Raw genomic sequence first — 23951 nt, forward strand, 5'->3', positions numbered from 1 at the left:
TTTATTTTATCTAAACCAGTTTCTGTCCTCTAAAACATTCGTTCAGTAGCCAGAATTGCTTCCTGCAATGTCTCCAGAGCAGCATGCAGCTGAATATCAATGTTATTGTGATTGGATTAATTCTCTGGAATGCCAGCAGCGTGGAGGTGGGTGCCTTCCAACCTTGAGACCAGCTGGGAGTGCTTTTTCTGGAAGCTCCCAGGTGCCAAAAGGCAGTCAGTGGAAGCAATTTCAGACACAGAATTAATGAAGGTAATGGCAGATGATATTGGGCACAGGAGTATTTAGCAAAAGATCTGATTTTAAAAGGAACAGTAGCTCTAATCAGATTGGTAGTGTGTTACGGATGGTTAGTGCCTCACCCGTGTTGTTTGAGGATCAGTATCAGAGTACAGGTAGCAGGGAAGATTGCCACTTTGATTCCTAGGTCAGGTTCAGAACCAGCTCCTTCCCTGTCTGTGTCCGACTCTTGTCACCAGCAGCTGTGCAGGCAAATTGTCAAGAAACATTATCTTGTTTTCTTGGTTTGTATTGCCGTGTGTTGCTTTCACTGGCTTTGAAGATTTATGCACTGCCTTCGTCAATGAAATTGCTGCACTTAGCTTCTTATGTTGAAATATTTTCCAAATATATAGGTGTTTGTGACCATCTTTGCAATGTTATTTTCACACACCTTTTCTCTAAATCATCCATCAAAGTTGATTAAATGATACATTGTGTTCATTGGGGTGGGAAGGAGCAGTCAAGTATGTCACTTTTTTACTTTCCATGCTATAACGTATTTCTTAAGGTTCTCTTTAATATTCTTGATTATATATCACTATTTTTGTATTCCAAGTACTGTTACTATATTAAAATTTATTCATAACTTGGCTAGCAGTAAGATCAAGGTCAGTGGTAGTTTGACTGCACATGGGCAAATTGGCTTGTATAGTAAGCTTACTGTTAATCTTTAAATGATGATTCACATTTAACCTAAATCTTTATATTTTGCGTCTTTTAATATTTATTACAAAACATCAATTACCATTCAATTAAAAATGCAATTTAATTGTCTAAGGCTGTCTCAAGAGTTGCAGCAGGCAAATCTTTTAACTCTTCATTATTCATTAATTTCCATTCTGGTCCTTCTAGCTCCTGGGACCATCAAGTCATCACATGCCCACGCTCGAGTATTATTATTGTTGGCACAGGCTTGTCAAAGCATTAGAGCTCCTGGCAAGGCACAAGAAAGAATGGTGTGTGGTGTCACAAGTACCTATTGCCACAAATTATCATCTTCCTGAGTTTCATCCTTGTTATTTTTGTATTATGAGATTCTATATGGGCAGTCCTGTACTATTGTAAGAGTATTTTCTGTGGAGCTTTCTGACATTCTGCTTTCTTTTTGGAAATAATTATTTGTACTTTCCTTTCTCACAGGAAATATTGCTTCCTCTCTAACGATACATGACATGCAATCTTCAGTTGTGATGATAATAAATGATATCACCATTCAATTGAATCAGCAGTTAATATCCTGTTTAGCCATGCCGATTTATCAGCATAATTTAGCTTTCTAGAAAAGGTAGAGGAAATACGGGTGATATCTGCCATATATAAAAAATTCTTCATCAACATTAGTCTTGTAGAAACACGCAGATTTAAATTTCTCGGGATCACTAATAAAATACTTGTATAAGCCAGGGTGCAGAAGCCTAGGAAAATTAAGCTAACCTCTCTGGTGCTCAATAAGCTAATTTTCCCCATTTGCAAACATGAATCACTTGTCTTAGCAGATGACATTTTATTAAAGGGAGATTACCCTGTTACCTAAGACTGCCTTTTTATTTTTTTTCTTTCTCTCCCTCCCTCCCTCCCCCCTCAGTGTATAATACTCTTTTCACAGAGCATGTATCTTAGTTTCACAGCCTGCTCCTTTGGAGAGGCAAGTGGTGAGGGTAACACCTCTTTCTCAATTTGGGATTAACAAATCCAGATCTTCTGGTACCTCCTGCCAGGTTTTAGGGGGGCTCCTTTGAGCTGCTGGGAAGTCTGTAGTGGGAGATACTGCTGATCTTCCACAGGTCACGCTATGGCCTCAAGTTGCGCCAGGGAAGGTTCAGATTGGATGTTGGAAAAATTTCTTCATGGAAAGGGTTGTCAGGCATTGGAACAGGCTGCCCAGGGAAGTGGTGGAGTCACCATCCCTGGAGGGGTTTAAAATACATATAGCTGAGGTTCTTAGTGCCATGGTTTAGTGCCAGATTTAGGTTATGGTTGAACTCAATGATCTTAAGAGTCTCTTCCAACCAAAATGATTCTATGAGAGGGGTGCAGTTTCCTGCCCCACTGGCATTGTGGACCTTACAGTAACTTTGCCAAGGGTTTCTGTTATTGATTTACTTCAGCTAATGCAGTCCTCTTAAGTACACGTGACTCTTAAACAGACCTGTTGCCTTAGATTAGGGTGACCCCAGGGATAGTTCTGTGCTTTTATTTTAACCAGACTTCTGCACATTATTACAGTGACAACATTTAAACATAAATGCTTCTTAGAGACAAGCCGTAAGAACACCAGAACACCACTTGCTGTTTCTGGCAACTTCGCTTCCTTTTGCAGTTCTTGGAACTGCAGACTGGCTTCAGCCTTTCAGCTTCCAGCCTCTGGACATCTATATGGAACATACACAGTCATAGTGTTGTTCCATTTTCTAATTTTGTTTCATCTCTCTAATATCCATCCTCTCTTACATAACTCCTAGTCTTTCCTATTGATTTCATTAGCGTTGCATCCCATTTTCTTAAATGAATGCTAGAGCTTATCATCTTACCATTCCCACTGCTGTACTGTTTTTTTTAAAGGGAATGCACTGTTACTTCCCTAAAGCAGGAACATACTTGCTTTAATGTGAAAGCATTTTAGATTGATGGTTTTGGTTTAATCTACTATGCCTCATTTCACCTTCATCTGAGGTTATAGAGCTAGCTTCTACTCCCTTTGTGCAGCATTGTTCCTTTCTACACTTTGCTTTAACTTTTTTTTTTTCACCTCACTCTATCTAGTGTTACCCACAACCCTTCGAAGCAACTGTATGGATTTTCAACAAAATTAATGTTTTCCTGTTTCAATAAGTATCACCTTCTGGAGAAAATTTAATTTATCAAAACATATACCTGACCCCAAGACCTCCTGAATAAAAATCCTTCTGTCTATTTTACAGTTTTTCAGCAAAGTCCACCAGTTCAAATTCCTTACCCTGGCCATCTGTCATATTGGGCTGAAGTATTTTTCACAATACTTGTATAACATTGTCTCTTTTCCATTACCAAAGTCTACTTCGGCTCTCAGTATGAATCCAAAGAAATTGCCTTGACTTCTGTGGAATAATGTTTGGTTGTTTGGGGGTTTGTTTGTTTGGTTTTGTGGGTTGTTTTGTTTTGGTTTTTTAGTATGAAAGTAAAATCTGGCTTTTTCAATTTTGGATAGTTTCCAAGCCCTTTCTTTTTTGAAGTACAAAAACTTACTACATTTTCTTTACCATAAGACACTCTTTTACACGCATAGTGCCATCAGATCCTTTCTGCATCCTCTTTAATGTTTTTTTTCTTTTTCTGTTTCACACCATTTCCTGAATTCTTCTGCTTTGGACCCATTCAAGAACTGGTATTTGTTGCTTCCTTTCTATTCACAGGGTAAGATAAAGCCATTCGCTGCCTTCCTGCTCTGCTTCTCCACTCCTGGCAATGAAGCACAACTGCTTGGCTCACTCTTGAGCCAGCTGTATATTTTTATTTTTAAAAAAGCAGAATCTGTACTACTACAGATCTGAGCGGCGGCAATCTGCAAAATGTCAGGATGACCTACAGAGGTGCAATTACACTGGTGTAGTTAAATCTCACTAAGTAAATCTGATTTCTGGGTACTCAGATCCCAGGCTCAAAACTGGGCTCTGAGGAAGTTGGTGGAAGTTTTGGCACCGACTTGGTGGGGCTGGAACTTTGTCTGAAATACCAGCTTGTGGTCACCCTTTATGGACTGCTCCAGTCAGCTGTGCTTTTGCTGCCACATGGTCTGTGGGGTATATGACAGGGAGAATGCCACAGTAAGCTAAACATTGTAGAAGTAAATCAGCTTCAGGTGACATCCTTGAAAGTCCTTTTACATTGATTCCTTCCATACTCACTCAAGATTTGAATGATTTCTGGGGTATTAACATTATTGTTTCTCTTCAACATATGCAGACAAAATATTTTCTAACAAAACTGCTAAGTAAGAATCATTTAAAAAGTCAGAAAGAGTGCATTTTAGCTGTTAAATAGAGTCTTTCATGTTAGAATTTGAGCAGACTTGTCATATTTAAGCAGCAGAACTTTTACTAATTTATGACATTTATGAAGAAATAAACATTAGCTTTTCAATACCTCGGTCTATTTGGTTTTGAGTTTGTACTATGGTTATTCTTACTTGGATGGTAAATGCTATGTTCTTTTCAATTTAAAAATTCTAAACTCTCTTTCATCCCTGAAATCTCCATCTGATTCATAGCTTACATACGTTTCCCTACATACACTCACTTTCAGTTCAGAAGCAGTTGCTCACAAATTGCACCAAATTATAAGCAGATATTCTAAAGAAAGAGATTTCTCAGAGATGACCTGAGAAGTAGCTTCAATTTTTCTGACACTATTAAAACTGATGTATATGTAATAAATACAAATGATTTTTTTTTTCTCTAGATCTACAAACACATATGCACAGAATCTGTTTGCTAATTCACATACACAAACACCACACAGAAAATTATGATTTATCACCTGGTATATGTCCACTGTGTCCTTCATTTTATAGCAGTTTGAAAAAACCCTTATTTTCTTGCCTTTCATTGCTTCTTGAAGTTTGACTTTTGGCCATCACCTTTAGCAATTATGTAAAATAGTTTTCTGTGAATGAATGACATTATACCCCGCACAGGCATTTACTGCTGAGTTATAGTCCTGCTTATAACTTTTTTATCTCTCACTCGTCTTCTGTGCAGAGAGGCAGCTATGTAACACCTGTAAGAATTTTTTTTAGCAATGCATGAATATGTATGCTCTAAAAATATAGTAATGTGAAAAAATAGTACCTTTGGGGTTTGCAAAAAGTTATATGAGCAGTAGCATTGCCATTCATCCAGATTCTTGACTAAATAACTAAAAGTTATAAGAAATTCCTACAACAAAAAGCAAAATCAGATCTCTATGGCTTTCAGTCCTGCAGAATGAAGTCAAGAAACTCTAAGAAGTTCACCTTTCAATAGATTCAAGTTTCAAATCAGCAATGAATAAACAACTTTAGCCCTAAAATACAGAGTATTTATGTTCATTTAGCAAGGCCTGTATCATCTCAATGCATATGTGAGTGGACTGTGGTGTTTTATTAGGTTCATTAAAGTTTTTATTATGAATATTTTACTGATATGTCTGTATAGCTGTGCTATACCATGGACTTTCTAGTGAGTCTACATTGTGTTAATTTATTTATTAACAAGATCTTTTCATCATCACTTTTTAAAATGTAATAAGTTTTTTCTTCTTCTTTTTCCCTCTTTGTCCCTCTCAAAGTATACGATTGAGTGCCAGTGATTGTTGGGTTAAATTCATTGCATGTCCCCAAACTCTCATAGGGATGATTTTGTGAAAAGTTAAATCTTTTCAATCACTTAACCTTTGTGAAAAAGAAGAGAAAAAAAGAAAAGAAAAAAACAAAAAACCAGAAAAAAAACAAAAAACGTTGACATAACTATTTCAGGTTATTCATCCATCTCTCATGAGTGTTTTATTAAAATGGCAAAGTGATGCAGAATGAGACCAACCATGTTATGTGTGATGCTTGAAAGGCCTCCGAACATATATGACATTCCAAGACCTGTTTGGGCATGAAATTTTTCCATTTTATATTTTAATAAAACCATTCTTCAAAAAGAAAGTTAGGAGGAACATTCTTTTGTAATTCAGGTGTCATTAGTATTACACATAAACCTGGATTCATCTCATCTCACCTCACTTTACATGGCTGAGAAATCTAAGTTATGAGTCTTCATCTTCCTTTAATCAATGAAAAGAGGTAAAGTTTTGCTTCATTGTTTCCCAAGGAAATGTGGTCAATTAGGATACTAATCTGGGCACTTTGTTGGAGTCACTAAAATGTCAAAGGATGGATCTGAATTGCCTTTGCTTCTATCACAGATCTCCACCCTAAAGCCAGCTCACGGCTATAGAGATGATCCTAGTTACTAAGGGATTTTTTGATAAGAAAAATATACTGTTCAATCTGTCAACCTTGCCGATGTTGCTTTTCACTACTCTTGTGTCAGCATTTCTCTTGACTTCTTTTACTTAAGGATCAATCAAATTATATTCGATCCAAAACCGTAATAACTTGAAAAACAAGTCCTTTGCAGTCACTAGGCTGCAAGTAGCTGGGCTGCTGAGAGGCATTCCTCTTCATCCTGGATTTCTAAAGTCAAGTTTTCTATTTCAGTCAGAGGATAGAGGTCCTTATTCCCACTTCCATGATGCAGTGGATGCATGATGTTCAACATTACAAGGCTAGACAGAAAAGCTGGCTCGGTCTACCTGGCAGCCCTTCATTCTTTTCCCCTTGAAATCAGCTCTTCACAAACTCACTGGTGATTACTAAATATTAGGAAGTTCTAAGTGAACCAACCAATACAGTTTTGGAAAATCAAGACCGCAATAGCACCGTACCTCTTAGCTTACTTTTTTCATAAAATCTAAGAAAAGAGCAGTTAGTATTTTAAAAATATTTTACCTTAGAGTTACGTGGCAGCCAAAGGTCTTAAAAAATCTCCTCTAGCTAATGACTGGTGAAGAGAAAGAATCTTCTCTTTTTGAATGATAACATGTAAACTGTCCAGTTATACACACTTTAAGTTGTTTGGATTTCAGGCATTTTAATTAAGAAAATAAACTCTATTCAGGTTTAGGAGGTTATAACAATGTAATATGTTCTTTGTGAGTCTAAAATAAAACAGAGGATTTCTTTCTCTCACAGGCAAAATCTAGATTTTATAAACATGAAGAAAAAGTTAAAGCTGCTAGTTCAGATTAAAATTTTCTGTTCTGAAATTCAAAAGAGGTTTTCTAGCCCAAATGTATTGTATGATTGATTGAAAAAGGTATAAACTTAATACTGTGGTTGGAAGTACTTATATAGGCTTGAATTCCCCTATACTTTCTGACTATTGATTTTGAAAGACTTAACACAACTGTATTAGAGAGCCTATTTCTCAACAGTCACACCAATTTGCATTAAATTGGTACTTCAAAAAAAGCTCAATTGCTATGCATGGCTGAAAATAAACTTGGAAACACATTGCTAGCAACTCAAAAAATACTGGAGGAAATAACCACAAGTATCTGGAATAGGAATATTTTCAGAAAGTGAATATAAAGGCATTCCCTTCACAACACTGCCTGAAAATCATTCACAAAAATGAACAGAATAGAACAGATTACAGAAAAATATGCTGCCTTTAACTTGTGCAGAAGAATTCAGTGCAGTTTCCTGATTTTTTTAGTGTTAACAGGTTTTGACTTTTCTCTCATTATAAGCATTCTGAAACCACATACAAATTCTGGTGTTTTCAGGTGCACAGAATTAGCCACTGAGTCCTCTTTGATAACAGAGATCACAGGGGGCTGCTTCAGTGGAGGAAACTGGGAGCCAGGTAAACTTCTGAGGTGCAGCCTTGGCTGCTGTAATTATTCCCTCCATTTCTGGTACCTACCTGAAGATAAGAAGAGGGGCTACTAGAGGTTTACTCTTTAATTCAAAGATAGGAAAATCTCCTTGGAACAATTCTCAACTTTTGTAAATAAAATGTAGAAGGAAGTTTATGGGGAGTTAATCATAGAGATTTACTCTCTTAGAGCTTCTTGCTCTGATTGTACACCATTGACTTTGAAGATTCCCTCATTTAATTTTGTAGCAGGTGGTTTATATAACTAAGGTATTTCTTTTGAAAGTAATTACTTTAAAAGTAAATTAGTAAGTGATGCTGGTAGGACTTCCAAGCTGTATGATGGCGAAAATTCTGTACATGACTACAATGCATGGGCTGTGTCTTGTTGCACTGAGAAGAGCAACGTTTTTCTTCTGGATGATAGATGACTTATGGTGACTTTCATTTTTTTTGTTGTTTTATTTTTTTCAGCTTTCATTTGCAGCAACAACCCCAGAGTTGGCTGATAAGAAAAAATATCCTTATTTCTTCCGGACAGTGCCATCTGATAACGCAGTGAACCCAGCAATTTTGAAGCTACTCAAATATTATCAGTGGAAGAGAGTAGGAACTTTAACCCAGGATGTACAAAGGTTCTCAGAGGTAAGATTCACATATTTCTAGTACACAAAGAGAAGTACTAATATCAGGCTTCTGAGGAGCTAGTTCCTCCATTAATAGCAATTAAGTAAAAAGAAACGGACCCACTGTTTCAGTCTTGTTTGGCTTTGTCTTACTAGGTCACATTTGCTATACTGAATAAACTTAATTCCTTTCTGGGGCTTATTTGACTGTCTATAGTAAAAAAACACCCATGCTTTTCCTTTACTGTTTTTTACACCAAGATCATTGCACCCAAGTGCAAAAGAAAAACTTTTTTTTTTTTTTTTTTAGCAAATATTCCTTTATATTCTTTGGCTTGCCAAAGTGTATGATTTTGAAAGAGACTTGTGTCCTGATGTTAGTTCGCTTAAAAGAGAGAATAAATCTCATGTCATTGTGTTCCTTTTTTGCTTAGTTATATTATAAGCATCAATCTGATCAGTCTGAACTTTAAGGGTCAAAATGTGGTAAGTCTATGGTGGAAAATACTGGAGGAGCCTACTGACACAGAAATGACTGAAGGCCCCAGAAGTGATAAGATCACATATTATGCACCCTCCAAATCTTATGAGCTTCACCCTGAGCAACATTTTGGTCACAGAAACTGGAAAAAAGTGTGGACCAGGTGCTTAAAGCGTGGTTTTAACTATAAGTAGTTAAAAGGAAACATCCTATAAGTGAGTAATCAGAGCAAGACAAGGGACAGAGTTGGCCCATTAATTAGCAGAGAGGCAAAATTAATAGAGGCATGCCAGTTTTGTGATTGTGTGGGTTTTGGTTTTTGTTGTTTTTCTTTTCCTTCCTCAGCACTCTTTTTTTTTAAAAAAAAAAACAAACAAACCTGAGTTCTGAAGACTAGCATAATTAAAACTAGTGAACAGGGGTAAGAATAGGTTGGAGTCTGCTTAGATGAGTCAGATATTTTCAAATTGTATGGCACAGTTAATTCATTGTGGAGTACTTAAGAAATCTTAAGAGTCTTCCCTTACATGCTTTGAGAATTAAAAGATAAAAAGTGAGTTGTAGGAGGAGAGAAGAAACCTTTGTGTCTGTCTTTCCCCAAAACACAGAGAGACCCAGGGAGTTACAGACCAGTCAGTCTAAATTTAATTCCTGGAAAGACACTTGAGTAGATAATCTGTTTGGAATCACCCAGAAGATAAAAAGATGCTAAGCAATAGCTAAAATGGATTTAACAAGAATAAATCATGGAAAGAAATCTAGTTTCCCTTTGTGCTAAGATAACAGGTCTCAAGGAAATGGAGTAGGTTATAAGTGTGATGTTTTATAACTTCTCAAAATGTTAAAGGTGTTCCTAAAGAAAGGTAGGGAAACTTGATCTTGAGAATGATACTGTAAGAGTAGTGTTTAACCCATATCTCTGCCACCAGGGTTAATTGGCATCAGATCAGTTGAATATTTGCTTTTAAAACAAATGCTGAAGCAAAAAGTCACCAAAAAGCAAGATATGCTTTATCCTTCTCTGGCTTGGAATTATAATTTCAAAGAGCAGTTATCAGTGGTTCAGTGTCAAACAAGCAGGATGGGATTCTGTCAAGTGTTTTTCTCTAGAAAGAGATAAGGTTTTCTCTAGATAGTGGGATAGAGAAAATGTTTATTAAATCTGCAGTTGATACTTACTTGGGGAAAGCTGCAAGCACTTTGCAAAGGACAGAATTAGGTTTCAGGATGATCTTGACAAGCAGAGAAAGGTTTTAATATAAATAATGCATTAGTGAAAAAGTGCAAATGGCTATCTGGGCAGCAGATCTCCAGAGAAAGATACAGGAAGCGCTACAATGAACCATGAACTGCGTAAGGGTCAAGAAAGTCAAACTGCTTGACGTTCTGTGAAAAGGAAGCAAACAAACAGCTCTCATTTCACCACCCTCAATGTAATTCAATATTGACACTTAAAACACACAGAGTAAACTTCAACAGTTCTTAGTTCTCAGATGTAAGTTGGAACCTCAGTCTAGTATCATCTTCCAGAAGGAAAAAGATCAGAGACATCCGTAAAATGTTTCTAGATAACTGAATGTTTTTACAGACGTCTCTGATCTACTTCCTTCTTGAAGAGAAGAAAGATTAAAAGTGGCTTAATGAGAAAGATTAAAAGTGGAAAACAGTAGAATAGACTGGGAAGGTTGTTGAACCTTCATCATGGAGAGTTTATTAAGCTAAGACTGAACAAACGCAACATAGGGATTCTTGGTCTTCCAGATGTATGGACTTATGTCTATCAGGGTCACTTAAATGTTAAAACTGCAGCTTCCAAGGGTTTGTTAGGGTGCTGCACTTGAGTTCAAAGTTTTTTCTGTTCCTCTTGAAAGGTAAGCAACAACTCCCTGTGTCAGACTGTAAACTCAATTTATTGTGATTCATTCAAGCCTTCAGGTAATGAGCGATACAGTTAGAACTTCCTTGAATTCAAGTGATCTTCCTAGAGCATGTTGAGTCCCGAGTCTTTGAAATTATAGGAGGTTCCATCCTTCATTTTCAGCTCCCTGCAGAATTTATTCCTTCCCTGTGCAAACAGTGAAAGCACAGGAAGAACTGGAGGAAATAAGTAGTTGGCTGTTGGGGAGCACTGAGGGGTGGGAGCCAGCAGCAGCAGAGAAGAGAGAGAACACGCAACGGCCGGGCAGAGCCCAGCCCCGCTGCAAGGGAGAAGGGCAGGCCCAGAGCTGGAGGACAGGCTAAGCCAAGGGTGCAGGCCAGTCAGACAAGTAAGTCCATGGCGAGGAGGCAGGTCCCAGGCCAAGCTGGGAAGTTAATCTGCAGGTTAGGGTCAGGCCTAGTGATTGCTGAGCAGGTCCATGGCAGAGGCTGAAGACACAGGACTAAAGGTGTGGGTGGAGTTCCCAGAAGAGGGACAATGAAGTCCTGTTAGTGACCTCCAGGTGCGGGCTACAAAGAAGATGGAGACTCTCTTTTTATAAGGAGTCCCATGGAAAAGATGAGGAATAATGAGTACAAGTTATTCGTGAAGACATTTTTCATGATGAGAACAATCAGCCATTGGAGTAATCTCCCCAGGAAAGTGGTGGATTCCTCAATATTGGACACTTCTAAGATTCTGCTGGACAGGGTGCTGGGCTGTCTTTAGATCGTGCTTTTGCTAAAATAAGTTGGACCAGATGATCCTTGTGGTCCCTTCCAAGCTGGTATTCTGTGACTGATTCTGTACATCCACCGAAACCAGAATTTTCCCTCTAAAGGAACGTTAGGCAAGACTATCCTTCTAACATGTTTTGAAAGTGACAACATTGTTGAATAACATCTAAAATTTCACTCTCTGTTGTAAAATGCCACTGAGTTTAGAATATGATTCTTCTTTTCTGTGCTGAATATGCATTATAAGCCACTAGACCAGAAGTAACTGAATGTCATCTCTGTTTATTCTCATATAAAATAAGCAAAAATAAACTAATGGGGTCTTAAGAGAAACCTATGCACTAACTCAGATGGGTTTACTCTTTGCAGCAAGAGAGAACAATGCTCTCTCTCATTTTTCCATCTCCCAGAAAGACTTTTTTTAAAAAAAAAAAAAAACTAGAACAATTTGCATGTCCATCTTAATTTCTTCCAGTTGTCCTTCCACCTAAACACATGTGGAGATAGATACTGCCTTCTTGTTCACGTTATATAGAGAAGACTTCATACTCGTATGGTTTGGTCAACAGGAACTCCAATTGCATCTCTTCAGCTGCCATCTAACTTCTGGTTTTTTGAGCTGATAACTTTTTTCTTTAGTTGGATTACCATTTGCTGTCTCTTTGCAATTTGTACTATGATCTTATATCCTGGTAATTAAAGCTTACCAAACTTGTCCACAAGTTAGCTGATCCTGAAAGTTAAAAAGCTGTTTATTGGTTTACCTTGCCTGGTAATGAGGCAGTTGTCTCAATTGCTTAGATTGTCAGTCTTGCTCCAATTAATCTCTGGAGGCAAAAATTACAGAGGATCTCTTGCTTCTGTTTCAGTCGTTTCCCTTGGGAACTCTCCCTAGACACTTTGTGTTATCACCCAGTTGTTTTTACTTGGTGGAAAAACTCTCTCTTATAAACATTACATCTTCCTTATTCTCCAGGTCACATAGAGAGACAAAAGGAAGGTAGAGAGAATGGAGATGTTTATGCCAACATGCTTTCAGTTCTTGAAGCACATGGGCAATATCTGTATATCTGACTCTGCTAGCATGGCTTGAGACTCCCTTTCTTGGATCCCAAGCATTATGACTTCTCAGGTGACCTGAATTCCATGCTTGCCAATAGCACAGCTCACTATTAGTATCGTTTCTAAGTTATTCAGGTCTGTTTGTACAACCAGAAATGTCTCTTCCACTGGATTAATGTTTAAATTGTGTAAGTTGTCTTGGTATAAGGGTAATACACAAACTGCATCAGTTCTGTTACTAAACTAGGACAAACTCATAGCCATTGTGCTTTTGTGTCCTAGATTTTGTGGGCTGCTGCCCTATTCTCATCCTCTGGGAGAAGATTCTGTTTAAAAAGTTAATAATTCTGTGGCAGAGGTTCATAAATGAGGTTACAAAATACTTTCAGGATTTTCAGCTTTAAGTGTTTGCTATGGTATATAATCATAGGATAATATAGGTTGGAAGAGACCTCGCAGGGGTGTCTGGTCCAACCTGCTGCTCAAAGCAAGGCTAGCTTTAATGATTATCATCCCTGAAGAATTACAGCTTTGCACACACAGCTCTCAGAAAAGTCCTGACCCTGTCCTCTTTCTAGTTCCCAAGTGAGCTTTCAGCTGATTGGAGATTTTGCATTAACTGGTGCCTCCAATTTTGCTGCTGTCTAGCACTACCTGTTTGGGATTGTATTTTGATTTAGGCAAACTTGTGGTCTGTGTTTGCTGAGCTACATGTTTTGGTACGGAGAGTCACGAGAATGAAGTCACACTTAGCTATCAATAACTCAAAACTATTGGGAGCCACCAGTATTATAGAAGATAAGAGGCTTCAGAATATGACAACGAAACAGAAAAATGTGTAATCATGTACTAGTTTTCAAGTAATGCTGTATTTGCGAATCAGTAATTCTAGTTTATCTTACTTCAGTATTTTACTGTTCTTTCTTGCATATTGGTCATTTTATTTATTCACTCCTTTTGTTTCATAATATGTTTCAAACTGCAAGTTAGCGCTTGATTACACTCAGAAGGATTCTTGCTTCCTTGTTTTGTGATAAGACGCTTCTTCCAGACTGTTTTCAGCTGTTTCTTTTTGCTTCGCTGTCATGTTAAAATACAGTGAAACTGCATTTTAGCTTCACATTTGGTACCATATTCGTGATATTTCTAGATTTTAAAAAAAATATATATATTTCCCTCCCACTGAGTATCTTGTCTGAGATTGTTTTTAAAACAAGTCAAATTGTGATCGTCTCAAGTGACTCTTTGTTTTTCTCTACTTCTTAATAGTCATCTCTTTATGTGATTTCTCTGCTGCTTCTTGGAAATATTGAGAACTCTTAATGTAATTTTATCAGTGTAGGTGGCATTTCAAAAAGACAGAAGAAATGAGGAGTGTGCCGTAAGCTAATGAAATGGATTAACAATATGAAAAATAAAAGATAAAATATTTTCTCTAGTGACTCTATCACAATCTTCATGGAGTTTAATAATCTAAAAATACCTTGGTGACAAAAACTTAAAAGAAGTATCCCCTGTGAGTGGACAAAATAGCACTTTTTTGACTGACATGATTAGCACTTGCAGGATTTCTCAAAGTTGTGCTACATTTTGTGCAGTGACATCTACTTCAGAAAGGTTGTCAGGGTCCATTTTACCTAAATTGAAAGCATTTAGCATCCATAAATGCCAGTTCTCATTCCAGGAAATTTAATACTGGAAAAAAAGAAAATCATTCCAATGAAAAGCAGCTAGTAAACAAGCCTTCTCAATGTAGTATATGCCTATTCTTGTAGAAAACGCAAGGTAGAAGTCTAATCTAGAAGTTTATTTATTATAACCTTGTACTTTCACTGTGGAGTCTACAAACTAGGATCTGAGTTAGTGGTCAGTTCTGATAAGAATTTGTTGGATGAGCAGATGCAATGAGAGAGTTACTGAGGGGCTGAGAGGGATTAGGAAGGGAAAAGAAATGAGATATCTGGTGACCTTTAAATTTCAGCCAGAAAACAACCTTGAGACACCAGTTTTTGGTGGTTGTAGGTATGCATTGTGCAGACTTCAAGGTGCTGTTGCACTCTGACTTCTGAGGCTTGGCTTCTGAGGAGAGACAGAAAAGCAGAGATTTCCACTCTCCATCACTGTTTCAAAGAGGTTTTATGGCAGCAAGAAAAATATTACTTTCTCTCCAAGAATGGTTTAGAAGCATCAAATTTACCAGATAACAGCAACGTTTAAGCTGGAAGCTCTGAATAATACCCAGTGATTTCATCCTAGAAGGAGTCCTGTACCCTCAACTTTGAGAGCAGAAAAGCATAAAGAGAGGTAGAAGAGATGTGAGACACAGAAGGCAGTCAAAGAAAAATATGGGGAAAAGCATGGAGAGAAGAGAAAGAGAGAAGGAAAACTGAGATGTTATAAATGTCATTGTTTAACTCTAGAAGTCTTTCAAACTGTCTCTTCCTACTGTTTCTCATTTTTTCAAGGTGTTGTGTCTTTTTCCTGTATTCTTTTTGTTTGTTTTCTGCATAATTTCATTCTTTTCACAAAGTGTGTCAGATGGCTTTTACTGGTTCATATTTTGAACCCTAAAGAAAAAGAAAAGATCTCTGTCTCTTATGTCTTTCCTTTCACATTCCACCCAGGTATTTCTCCCACATCCATGTACTCATCTGCTTTTGGGGAAGGAGCAATCTTTTCCTAACATAGATTTCTATAGTTGGGACAAAACAAGCAGATAACTTCTGCCCAGTATTCAATACTATTTATAAAGCCAACTGGAAATAAGTCGGTAAGCCTTGTTTGGGATACCAATATGAAGTTTTTGAGGCAAAAGTTGTCTTTTTTCCCATTGTTACTGGACAGTTATTCACACAGTCTGTTCTTGTGTTTGGAGAATGCTTGAGATGCCTTGAAATGGCCTTAAATATTCTTTAAGCATTTGTTGAAATACATACTGTATCAAATAAAGAGGTATTTTGATTTTTCTTTCTTTTAAATCAGTAAAAAAAAAATTTAAAATTTTCACCAAGATTGGATACATGCCTTGAAAACTCTGAACTACTGATGTCAAAAATGCTAGCAAAACAAAGTCTGTATTTAATCCAACTTCACACATTATGAAGAAATGAGGTTTTGTTTGCTTGCTTGTTTTTTTCCTTTGCAATGTGTTTTAGGTTCCTATTCTCAACAAGTCCCAATCTTCTTTTCGCAAAGATCGTTTCAGTGAGTTTTATAAACAGAAATATAGAGATTCCGTCCTCCTTAGTGGTATCTAGATGGTCCTGCAAAGCAGAAGTACAGGCACAGAATTGCCCAAGATCTTCCTTCACATTGCCCTATTCCCAGTTCTTGCCTGATTTGTAGTGCAAAATTGTATGAACAGCTTGACTTCAAGTTCTGTTGAGCTTGGAAAGGAGAATGAATTCCCATTCTGTCTTACAATTACGCTTTCCTATGATCAAGTTGATACATTATGATCTTCACAGAAAGGCAGCCTCTGAAAGTGACTTGTGCTAATATCACAGGATATATAAATACATCCCTTATAAATAGGAAACTGTATCTTTGCTGGTGTCTATTAAGTGGTTTAAGGGGGAAAAAATCACTGCAATAATTTAACATGGATGCGACCAAGACATTTCTTTCAGTAAGAAATTTCTGAATCTGAAAGGAAGATATTTAGACATGAAATATAGGTGGCCACATACTGGAATTTTCTGGAGGGCATGCATAAATGTCTTTTTGGCCTGCTCAAATGTCATCCATGCTAGGAAACTTTTCTTATGGCAGTAGTATTTTATCCAATATTTTTCTTTTCTTATTTTTTCCAAATAGATTTCTTAAATATTTTAGCTTCCAAAACCAACCTCACCACCCGCCCACCCACCCCTCTACCCCGCCACCCAAAAAAAAAAAAAAAAAAAGAAAGAAAACAGGTTAGAATATCACTTGGCAGAGAATGAGAGCTATACACTGGTATTACGTGGTTGTGTCTTCCTGCACTGAAGATTCACACTCCGCTATCACTCTAAGAGGCCCTAGGGTTCCCGTGTACTAAGTCCTTGTCAAACTTCAGGTGTCTTGAACAAAACCAAATCAAACTTAATATTTTTTTTTTTTTAGAGAACTGCTCACCATTCCTTCATATTTAAACCTGGTATCGTGCATATGTGATAGGTTGGTTTTGGTTGGTGATATTTGCAACACAAGATAAAGGAATGGGAATGATAGGTATATTCTATACCTCATGGCTGAGAATCTCTGTATAGTTAAGAGTTTCTTAGGGGATCTAATACAAAAATCATCACTTTATCTGAAACTAATAGTAATCTAGAGCCAAAGAAAAAAATTCCCTTTTAGATTATATTGAAAAAATGTTCCAAGACAATGCTTGTTTTAACAGATGTTAGGATTGCACATTGAAATTGTTTTTTCTTATACCGCGGCATTGTCCTAGTTCTGTTTTGGGTTTTGCTATGCTTTGGTGCTTGTTTGGTTTTTTTGTGGGTTGGGGTTTTGTTTGTTTGTTTGTTTGTTTTTGTGGTTGTTTTTGGTGGTGGTGTGGGGTTGGTTTTGGTTTTTTTTTTTGAAAATGATAATACAAGGATGAAATATGATTCTAAACAGTGATTGAGCTTGTAAGCATTTCCCCCACACAATAGTTTTGATTGAGTATCTAATTATCTTCCATTCATCAGGCAATTGCAGGATATTTTCAAATTAAAATTGATGGTGCAGTGATAAAATTTAAAAGTGGGCACAGTTGTTCACATGATGTAGATGAGTAGCAGGAAAATGTGATATTAACCAAATCAGAAGAGAGTAAGCTCACTTCACCGAAATAACATTTTCTGAAACAATTTATCAAAATTCAGGGTCTTGATTGCTAAGAGGTTAGAATAAAATCCTGGAAAAGTCATGGAATGTCTTTTGGAACAATGAACCTTCCTGGAAAGGTATGCAAATTTAATAGAATCCACTCCCTGTGGAAGGTAATCTGCAAGCACTGGAGTCAAGAAAATAAAGCAGCTGTTAAACTGTTTGAAGTTAGCATTTGCAGGACTGGAGCCGTTACTGAAGTTTTATTTCAAAAACATGTCCATCTCCTATCACTTTCACTGTGAATGATTAAAGCTAGAATTAGCTCAGGATATGAGAGTTATTTTTTAAGTTCTCTTTTGTCTTTTTTTCAGTGTTGTTGTCTGTTCATGGATATATTTATTTACAGAGATTTTCTTTTAAAAAATATTTTCCTAAGAACTGTGATTATTTCAATACTGGTTGTGTCCAAATGAAATTTATACCATATTTTCTCTGTCTTGATTTTTGCTTTTTTGTGGTGATTCAGAATGGAGTTTCAGTAGATTGCAGAACTTCTTTTGCCCTTTAAGGAGAGTGGAACCTTTGCAGGGCGAGGGATACCCTTTTCCCTAAGAAAAGAGTTTAAGGGAAGACATCCTAGTCATCCCTCTTGGGCTTCGTATCTAGAAATATAGGAGAATATGTAGTGTCACATAGTCACAATTATGCCCTTTTTTCATGTTATTAATTTGCTGTATAGAGAAGGTAGAGAGGGTCCAAGCTGAGGATTAATACTGCTCTTCTGAGATTTTTTTTTTTCACATATTCTCATTCATCCCCAAAACATGTATCTGACCTGACATGAATACGGTGCAATTCGTCCTCTGATTATCTGTGCTGCAGTGTTGCACTGGGGATCTTGAGTGAACTGGTGATGTGCACCACTCTGTAGCATATGGCTCAGGCAGACAGCCTCCCAGAGAAATAAGAACCTAAGCTGTTAACATCTGGCCCATGTTTTTCATTTGTCTGGAGCAGGCAGATTGATCTGCATATAGTTTGGCTTCCAGTGCAGTTTCATGTTTTATTTACTCTCCTTTAACTGCAGGCAGCTGATGAAAGGGGCAGTCCTCTTCCCCCTCCAAGTTTCTGCCTTCTCTGTTGCACCCAATCTTAGCACTTATACCACCATGTCATGAATCAACTTGTCTGACAAAAGTTAATCTTCCATTTGCAGGGTGATTCAGGCTCTGTGATTATAACTTTCCCTTCAGTTCTCATGTCCTTTGGAAAAGTGGGAACTTCACCCTCATGGAGAGTTATTGGACATAATTAGAGGATGGGACCAGACTCCTTTCAGTGATGCCCAATGATAGGATGAGGGGCAATAGGCAAAGACTGAAGCAAAGGAGGTTCCATCTGAATATGAGGAAAAACTTCGTTACTTTGAGGGTGCCAGAGCACTGGAACGGGCTGCCCAGGGAGGTTGTGGAGTCTCCTTCTATGAAGACATTCAAAACCCGCCTGGACACATTCCTGTGCGATCTCCTCTGGTGACCCTGCTTTAGCAGGTGGGTTGGACTAGATGATCTCCAGAGGTCCTTTCCAACCCCAACCATTCTGTGATTCTGTGACACCACTCAAGGTGGAGAGTGAAGATTTTGTATGGTGGGAGTGTGACAGCCAGTGTGAAAACATTTTTTGGTTTTGAGAAGTTTGTTCACCTCCAAGAGAGAGTGGGCCTCATAGTGGATCTAGATATTTCTGCTTGCTAAGGAAGAGTGTTTCCATGGTGAATTTCCTTTGTTCTTTGCAAAATGATGACAAAACGATGGAAATTAAACAGGGAGAAGATGTCATTGTTACGTGACTTCTAGAGGTTTTGAATGCTGCTGAATGACTAGATTTAGCATGGTTCTTCTGGGTCCTGGTAAGTATTTAAACGCCATGAGATTATGGGAAGGTCATAGGATTATGATATAGGAAATGTGGAGAAAGCAGAGAGGCTTAGGTTATGTTTGTCCCACTTTAAAGAAAATTGTCTGTGCACATTCGTTTACACAGTAGGGGGTCTTTTGCAGGTGAGAAGTATCCTACATCATTAAACAGAATGTCTTTTATCTGAATGAGAAAGTGTCTTAGAGAGAGATGACCTGGTAAATTTAATGACATTCCTTATTACCACGCCTTTTCTTATGAATTTTTGTTTGCTGCTGGCATATTCTGAGCTTGTTTGCTGCCTGTGACTGGCACTAGGCTAATGCTACACATGAAAATTACTTTCTAAACAATTTCGTAGCTTGGAAAATAGCTCCAAATTATGGCTGACAAAAATCAGGACACGTCAACCAGACATTTCCTCTTTCCGTATCTTGTGCCTTAGGTCTTGCACCAGAAAAACTTCAAGTTGACACCACCAGTCTAATTCCAAGTCCCAGAATACTGTTATTTTCCAAAGCAGTTTAAACATACCTATGGACTATAGGAACATTCTGAAACCTAAACTATTACTCTAAAGCACGAGAGATGACTTTAAATCTGATTTAGCTGTATCTGAAGATGTCCAATATCTGTTTGAGGTAACTACATGCAGGACATCAGTAATGTTTGTAGTGTTTTAGGAGTTCACAGAATACCAGAATGATTGAGGTTGAAAGGGACCCTGTCCAGCCCATGCTCCATTAACTTCTTTATGTAGACACTATAGAACAATGTTAAAAGCCTTGCTGAAATCCAGGTAATCAATATGCTGCATCACCTTCCCAGGGACTGAGCTGAGGCTGACTGGCCTGTAGTTTCCTGAAATTTCCTTTCCTCTAGTCTTCAGGCACTTTTCCCAATCACCATGATTGTTCAAAGATTATTGACCCACTATGGTATCAGCCATATCGGCGTGCTCAGTAATTGTTACTCATAAGCCCTCAGCTGGTTCATCATCCATCCCTAGGAAGAGCTCCATATACTCCAGCTGTTCTCCCTCATAAAGGGAAACTCCACCTCCTCATCTTCCCGGCTTCCTTCCTAAAGAGCCTGTATCGCTCCATTGCAGCACTGCAGTTACGTGATCATCCCATCTCGTCTGTGAGCCAAATAAAATGGTAGCCCTGCAACTGTACACAGATATCTGAGTTGCCATGTTTATTCTCCATGCTGCATACATTAGCGTATGGGCACTTCAGAGAGGCACCCCAGTGTGCTAATATCCCAGAAAGGATTTGGGAGATTTCTTCGTAGCGATGCCATGTAGGCTCTTCCTTGCTTATGTGCAGAGGCAACCCTGCTTAAGCCCTGTTTTGTTAATTTTGTGATCCCTTTTGGTCACATCACACCAGGCCTTTTGTTCATTGACCCTCCCTGTCCATCACTCCCTCAAAGGGCTGCCTGTAACTCTCTCTTCTCTGTCATTCTTAGTTCAAAGTGCCTCTTTACCAAGTCAGCCATCCTACTGGCAAAGATACCTTTGCCCCACTTAGTGAGAAGGATCGCATCTCTCCCAAACAAATGTTGATCTGCAAACAGGGTCCCATAGTTGTAGAGACCAAAATCCTGTTGCCAAGATCAGCTCCACAACCAGTTGTGGATGTGCATTATCAGCTGCTTCTTCCTCACAGCCTTTACCCTCACTGGCAGGAGGAAGGAGGAGATCACTTAGCCCCCCCATGCCTCTAAATATTGCCCCCAGAGCTCTGAAGTCACATTGGATACTCTCAAGCATCATTGGTGCCCACATGGAAGAACAACAGGGGGTAACAGTCAAAAGATCAGACAAGCTTTGGCTATTTCTCCACAACATCCTGGATCCAGGTCTGCAGCAAGCAGCAAACCTCTCTAGATGATAGGTCATGTCCACAGATGGGTGCCTCTGTTCTCTGCACCAAGGGAGCCACACGTTACTATTTCTTGCCACTTCTTCATGGTGGTCTTGAATAGTTTAGGGTCAGTTGTCCCAGATATTTTGCTTGAAAGTACATCTGGCTGCTCTTCAACTTTGAGGGTGGTGAATCTCTTTCATAGTTATAAGCCTTTAGGTGGAGCAGGAGCCTTCCTCTTGGTGCCAGAGGTCACCAACTTGGAATGGACACTGCCTGCATCTCTAGTGCAGTCTGGAGTCCAGGGCTATTCAAACTGTAATGTCTGCAAGAAGACCCAGCCTCTCTGTCTTTCATCTTCTCTGAGCTTGTGCAGCCTGATGATTTTCTCCTGTAACTCTTCTACTTGGTGACACAGCCCTTCAAATACAGCATACTTCCTGCAGGGCAGAGGTCCATCTCTCCTGGCAGCAGAGAGAGGGTCCAGGCATTCCGTGCAGGTTGGAACATGGAGGGCTGCATCCACCATCCAAAGCACCATGAGGGCTAAAGCCTCTAGCCTTGCAGGGTCATCTGAAAGGGTTCTTGATCCTCTGTAATTAGAAGGCAGCTGCAACAAAGGCTCCAGGTACCTTAGGTCAAGGGCATCATCATATAGACAAATTAGAGAACTGGGCAATCACCAGCCGCATGAAGTTTAACAAGGGCAAGTGCTGGATTTTGCATCTGGGACATGGCAGCCCTGGCTGTACATACAGACTGGGGGACAAGATGCTGGAAAGCAGCTCTGCGGAGAAGGATCTGGGGGTTTTGGTCGATGGCAAGTTAAACATGAGCCAGCAGTGTCCCTGGCAGCCAAGAGGGCCACCCGTGTCCTGGGTGCATCCAGCACAGCGTTGCCAGCCGGGCAGGGAGGGGATTGTCCCGCTCTGCTCTGCACTGGGGCGGCCTCACCTGGAGCACTGGGTGCAGCTCTGGGTGCCACAGGATAAAAAGGTTATAAAGCTACTGGAGAGTGTCCAGAAGAGGGCACAAAGTTGATGAAAGTTTCGGAGGGAAAGCTGTATGGGGAGCGGCTAAAATCACTGGGTTTGTTCAGCCTGGAGAAGAGGAGACTAAGGGGATACATCATCATGGTGTACAGCTTCCTCACAAGGGGAGGAAGAAAGGTAGGAGCTGATCTCTCTGGCGAAAAATGATGGAACCTGAGGGAATGTCAGGAAGATGTCCAACCTAAACCTCCCCTGGCACATTAGGAAAAGGTTCTTCCCCCAGAGGGTGGTGGAGCACTAGAACAGGTTCCCTAGGTAGGTAGTCAAGGCTCCAAGCCTGACAGTATTCAAGAAGCGATTGGACAATGCCATCAGACACATAGTGTGAATCTTAGGGTTATCCTATGCAGGAACATGAGTTGGACTTGATGATCCTTGTGGGTCCCTTCCAACTCAGGGCATTCTATGATTCTATGATCATGTTCCTTAGAAGATGCTAGAGATTCCTCAGGCCCAGACCCTTATGGCTCCCCTAATCCCATCCTTCCCTGACACCAGCAGGCACCCTCAAGTTTCTCAGAGAGTTCCCAAGAGTTCACTGATGATCCCGGACCTTGTCTCCAAAGATTCCCAAAGCAAAGCCTAGAGACTGCTTCACAGGCTGCTGTGCCTGCATGGGACATGGGAATAGCGAAGTCTTGAAGGAAAGAGTGAGCAGGGTTGCAGAGGGCAGGAAAGATAAAACACAACATAGTTTTATCAAAGGAAGATTATGTCAGAGATAGTAAGATAATTGATTTCTTAGAACTACTAGAGTAACTTTTAATGCTTACCTGAAATCTAAGTTGGTTGGTACAGCGCCCTGCCCAACCTGTGTGGAACAGAGGAGATAGGATGGGTGCAGGGCGTTCTAAGGCAGTCCAGAAGCATGGCCAGAGGGAACACTGTAGCAAATACTATTATAAAGATAATTCTCGGGATAGAGACATTGGCAGTGAGAGCCCTGGGACCAATTGTTTTCAGTGTATTAATTCATTACTTTGGGGAGAACAAAGTATAAACTTGTGAAAGCTATAGATGACAGACACAGGAAATAAAGAAATTCCAATAAAAAAGAAGAAATAGATCATCATAAAGGATGGTCTGTATGATCTTATTACCAGCAATAAGAAAATGAAGTGTAGAACTTCACATACAGTAGGCTTTACATGTGGTAAGCTTCCTAGAATTTCTAGGATTTTAGTTTGTCAGCTCCTAGCTATTGCAGGACCCTAAGACATTGGTGATGCTATCAAATTATCTCCCTTTTAAACTCTCTTCCTTCGGAACATTATAGTTGTAGCCTTTAATATTTTATTATATATTTAAGTTTTGATTCTGGAAAGTGTTTTACAGCCTACAGCACATGAAGAAACATGCCATGTGTGGATTTTTTGAATCTATGTATCAAGTGTTCGGTTGTCCCAGGCAGTCTCTTTCAGTGATAAGTTCTTGTGGATTTTAGGCACACTCCATTCTTAACAAGTATCTCTTTTCCTTGTTCTTTCCTAGATCTAATCAAACAATTGTAACCATGAGGTCCTTCTGCAAGTGAAGATTTTTCATTTGTTTAATCAGTGTTCTTTCACTTTGTGGATAACCAGTTTAATAAAAATATTTTTTTAATTTTTGTTAGAAAATACAGAATTAATCAAAGTCTGATGGTTATTGAAAATGTTATGATAATAATCATATGGTTATGATACTGAAGATGCACTTGAAGATGTTATAAGTTCATTATGAATGATTTTTGCCAAATGCCTCTTTTCTAGTCCAGA

The 23951-nt window shown here is 38.8% G+C and overlaps 1 protein-coding gene across 1 annotated transcript in view; it reads left to right on the forward strand.

Annotated features, from left to right (window-relative positions):
* GABBR2 (gamma-aminobutyric acid type B receptor subunit 2) overlaps positions 1–23951 on the forward strand; it is a 495928-nt gene that overhangs the window by 193113 nt on the left and 278864 nt on the right. Inside the window, exon 3 of the mRNA XM_065629246.1 lies at positions 8202–8372. Within this exon, the coding sequence (XP_065485318.1) occupies positions 8202–8372 (171 nt within the window). The remainder of the gene's footprint in view (positions 1–8201; positions 8373–23951) is intronic.

The sequence above is a fragment of the Caloenas nicobarica genome, chromosome 2, assembly GCF_036013445.1.
Source record: "Caloenas nicobarica isolate bCalNic1 chromosome 2, bCalNic1.hap1, whole genome shotgun sequence".
NCBI classification, from domain to species: domain Eukaryota; kingdom Metazoa; phylum Chordata; class Aves; order Columbiformes; family Columbidae; genus Caloenas; species Caloenas nicobarica.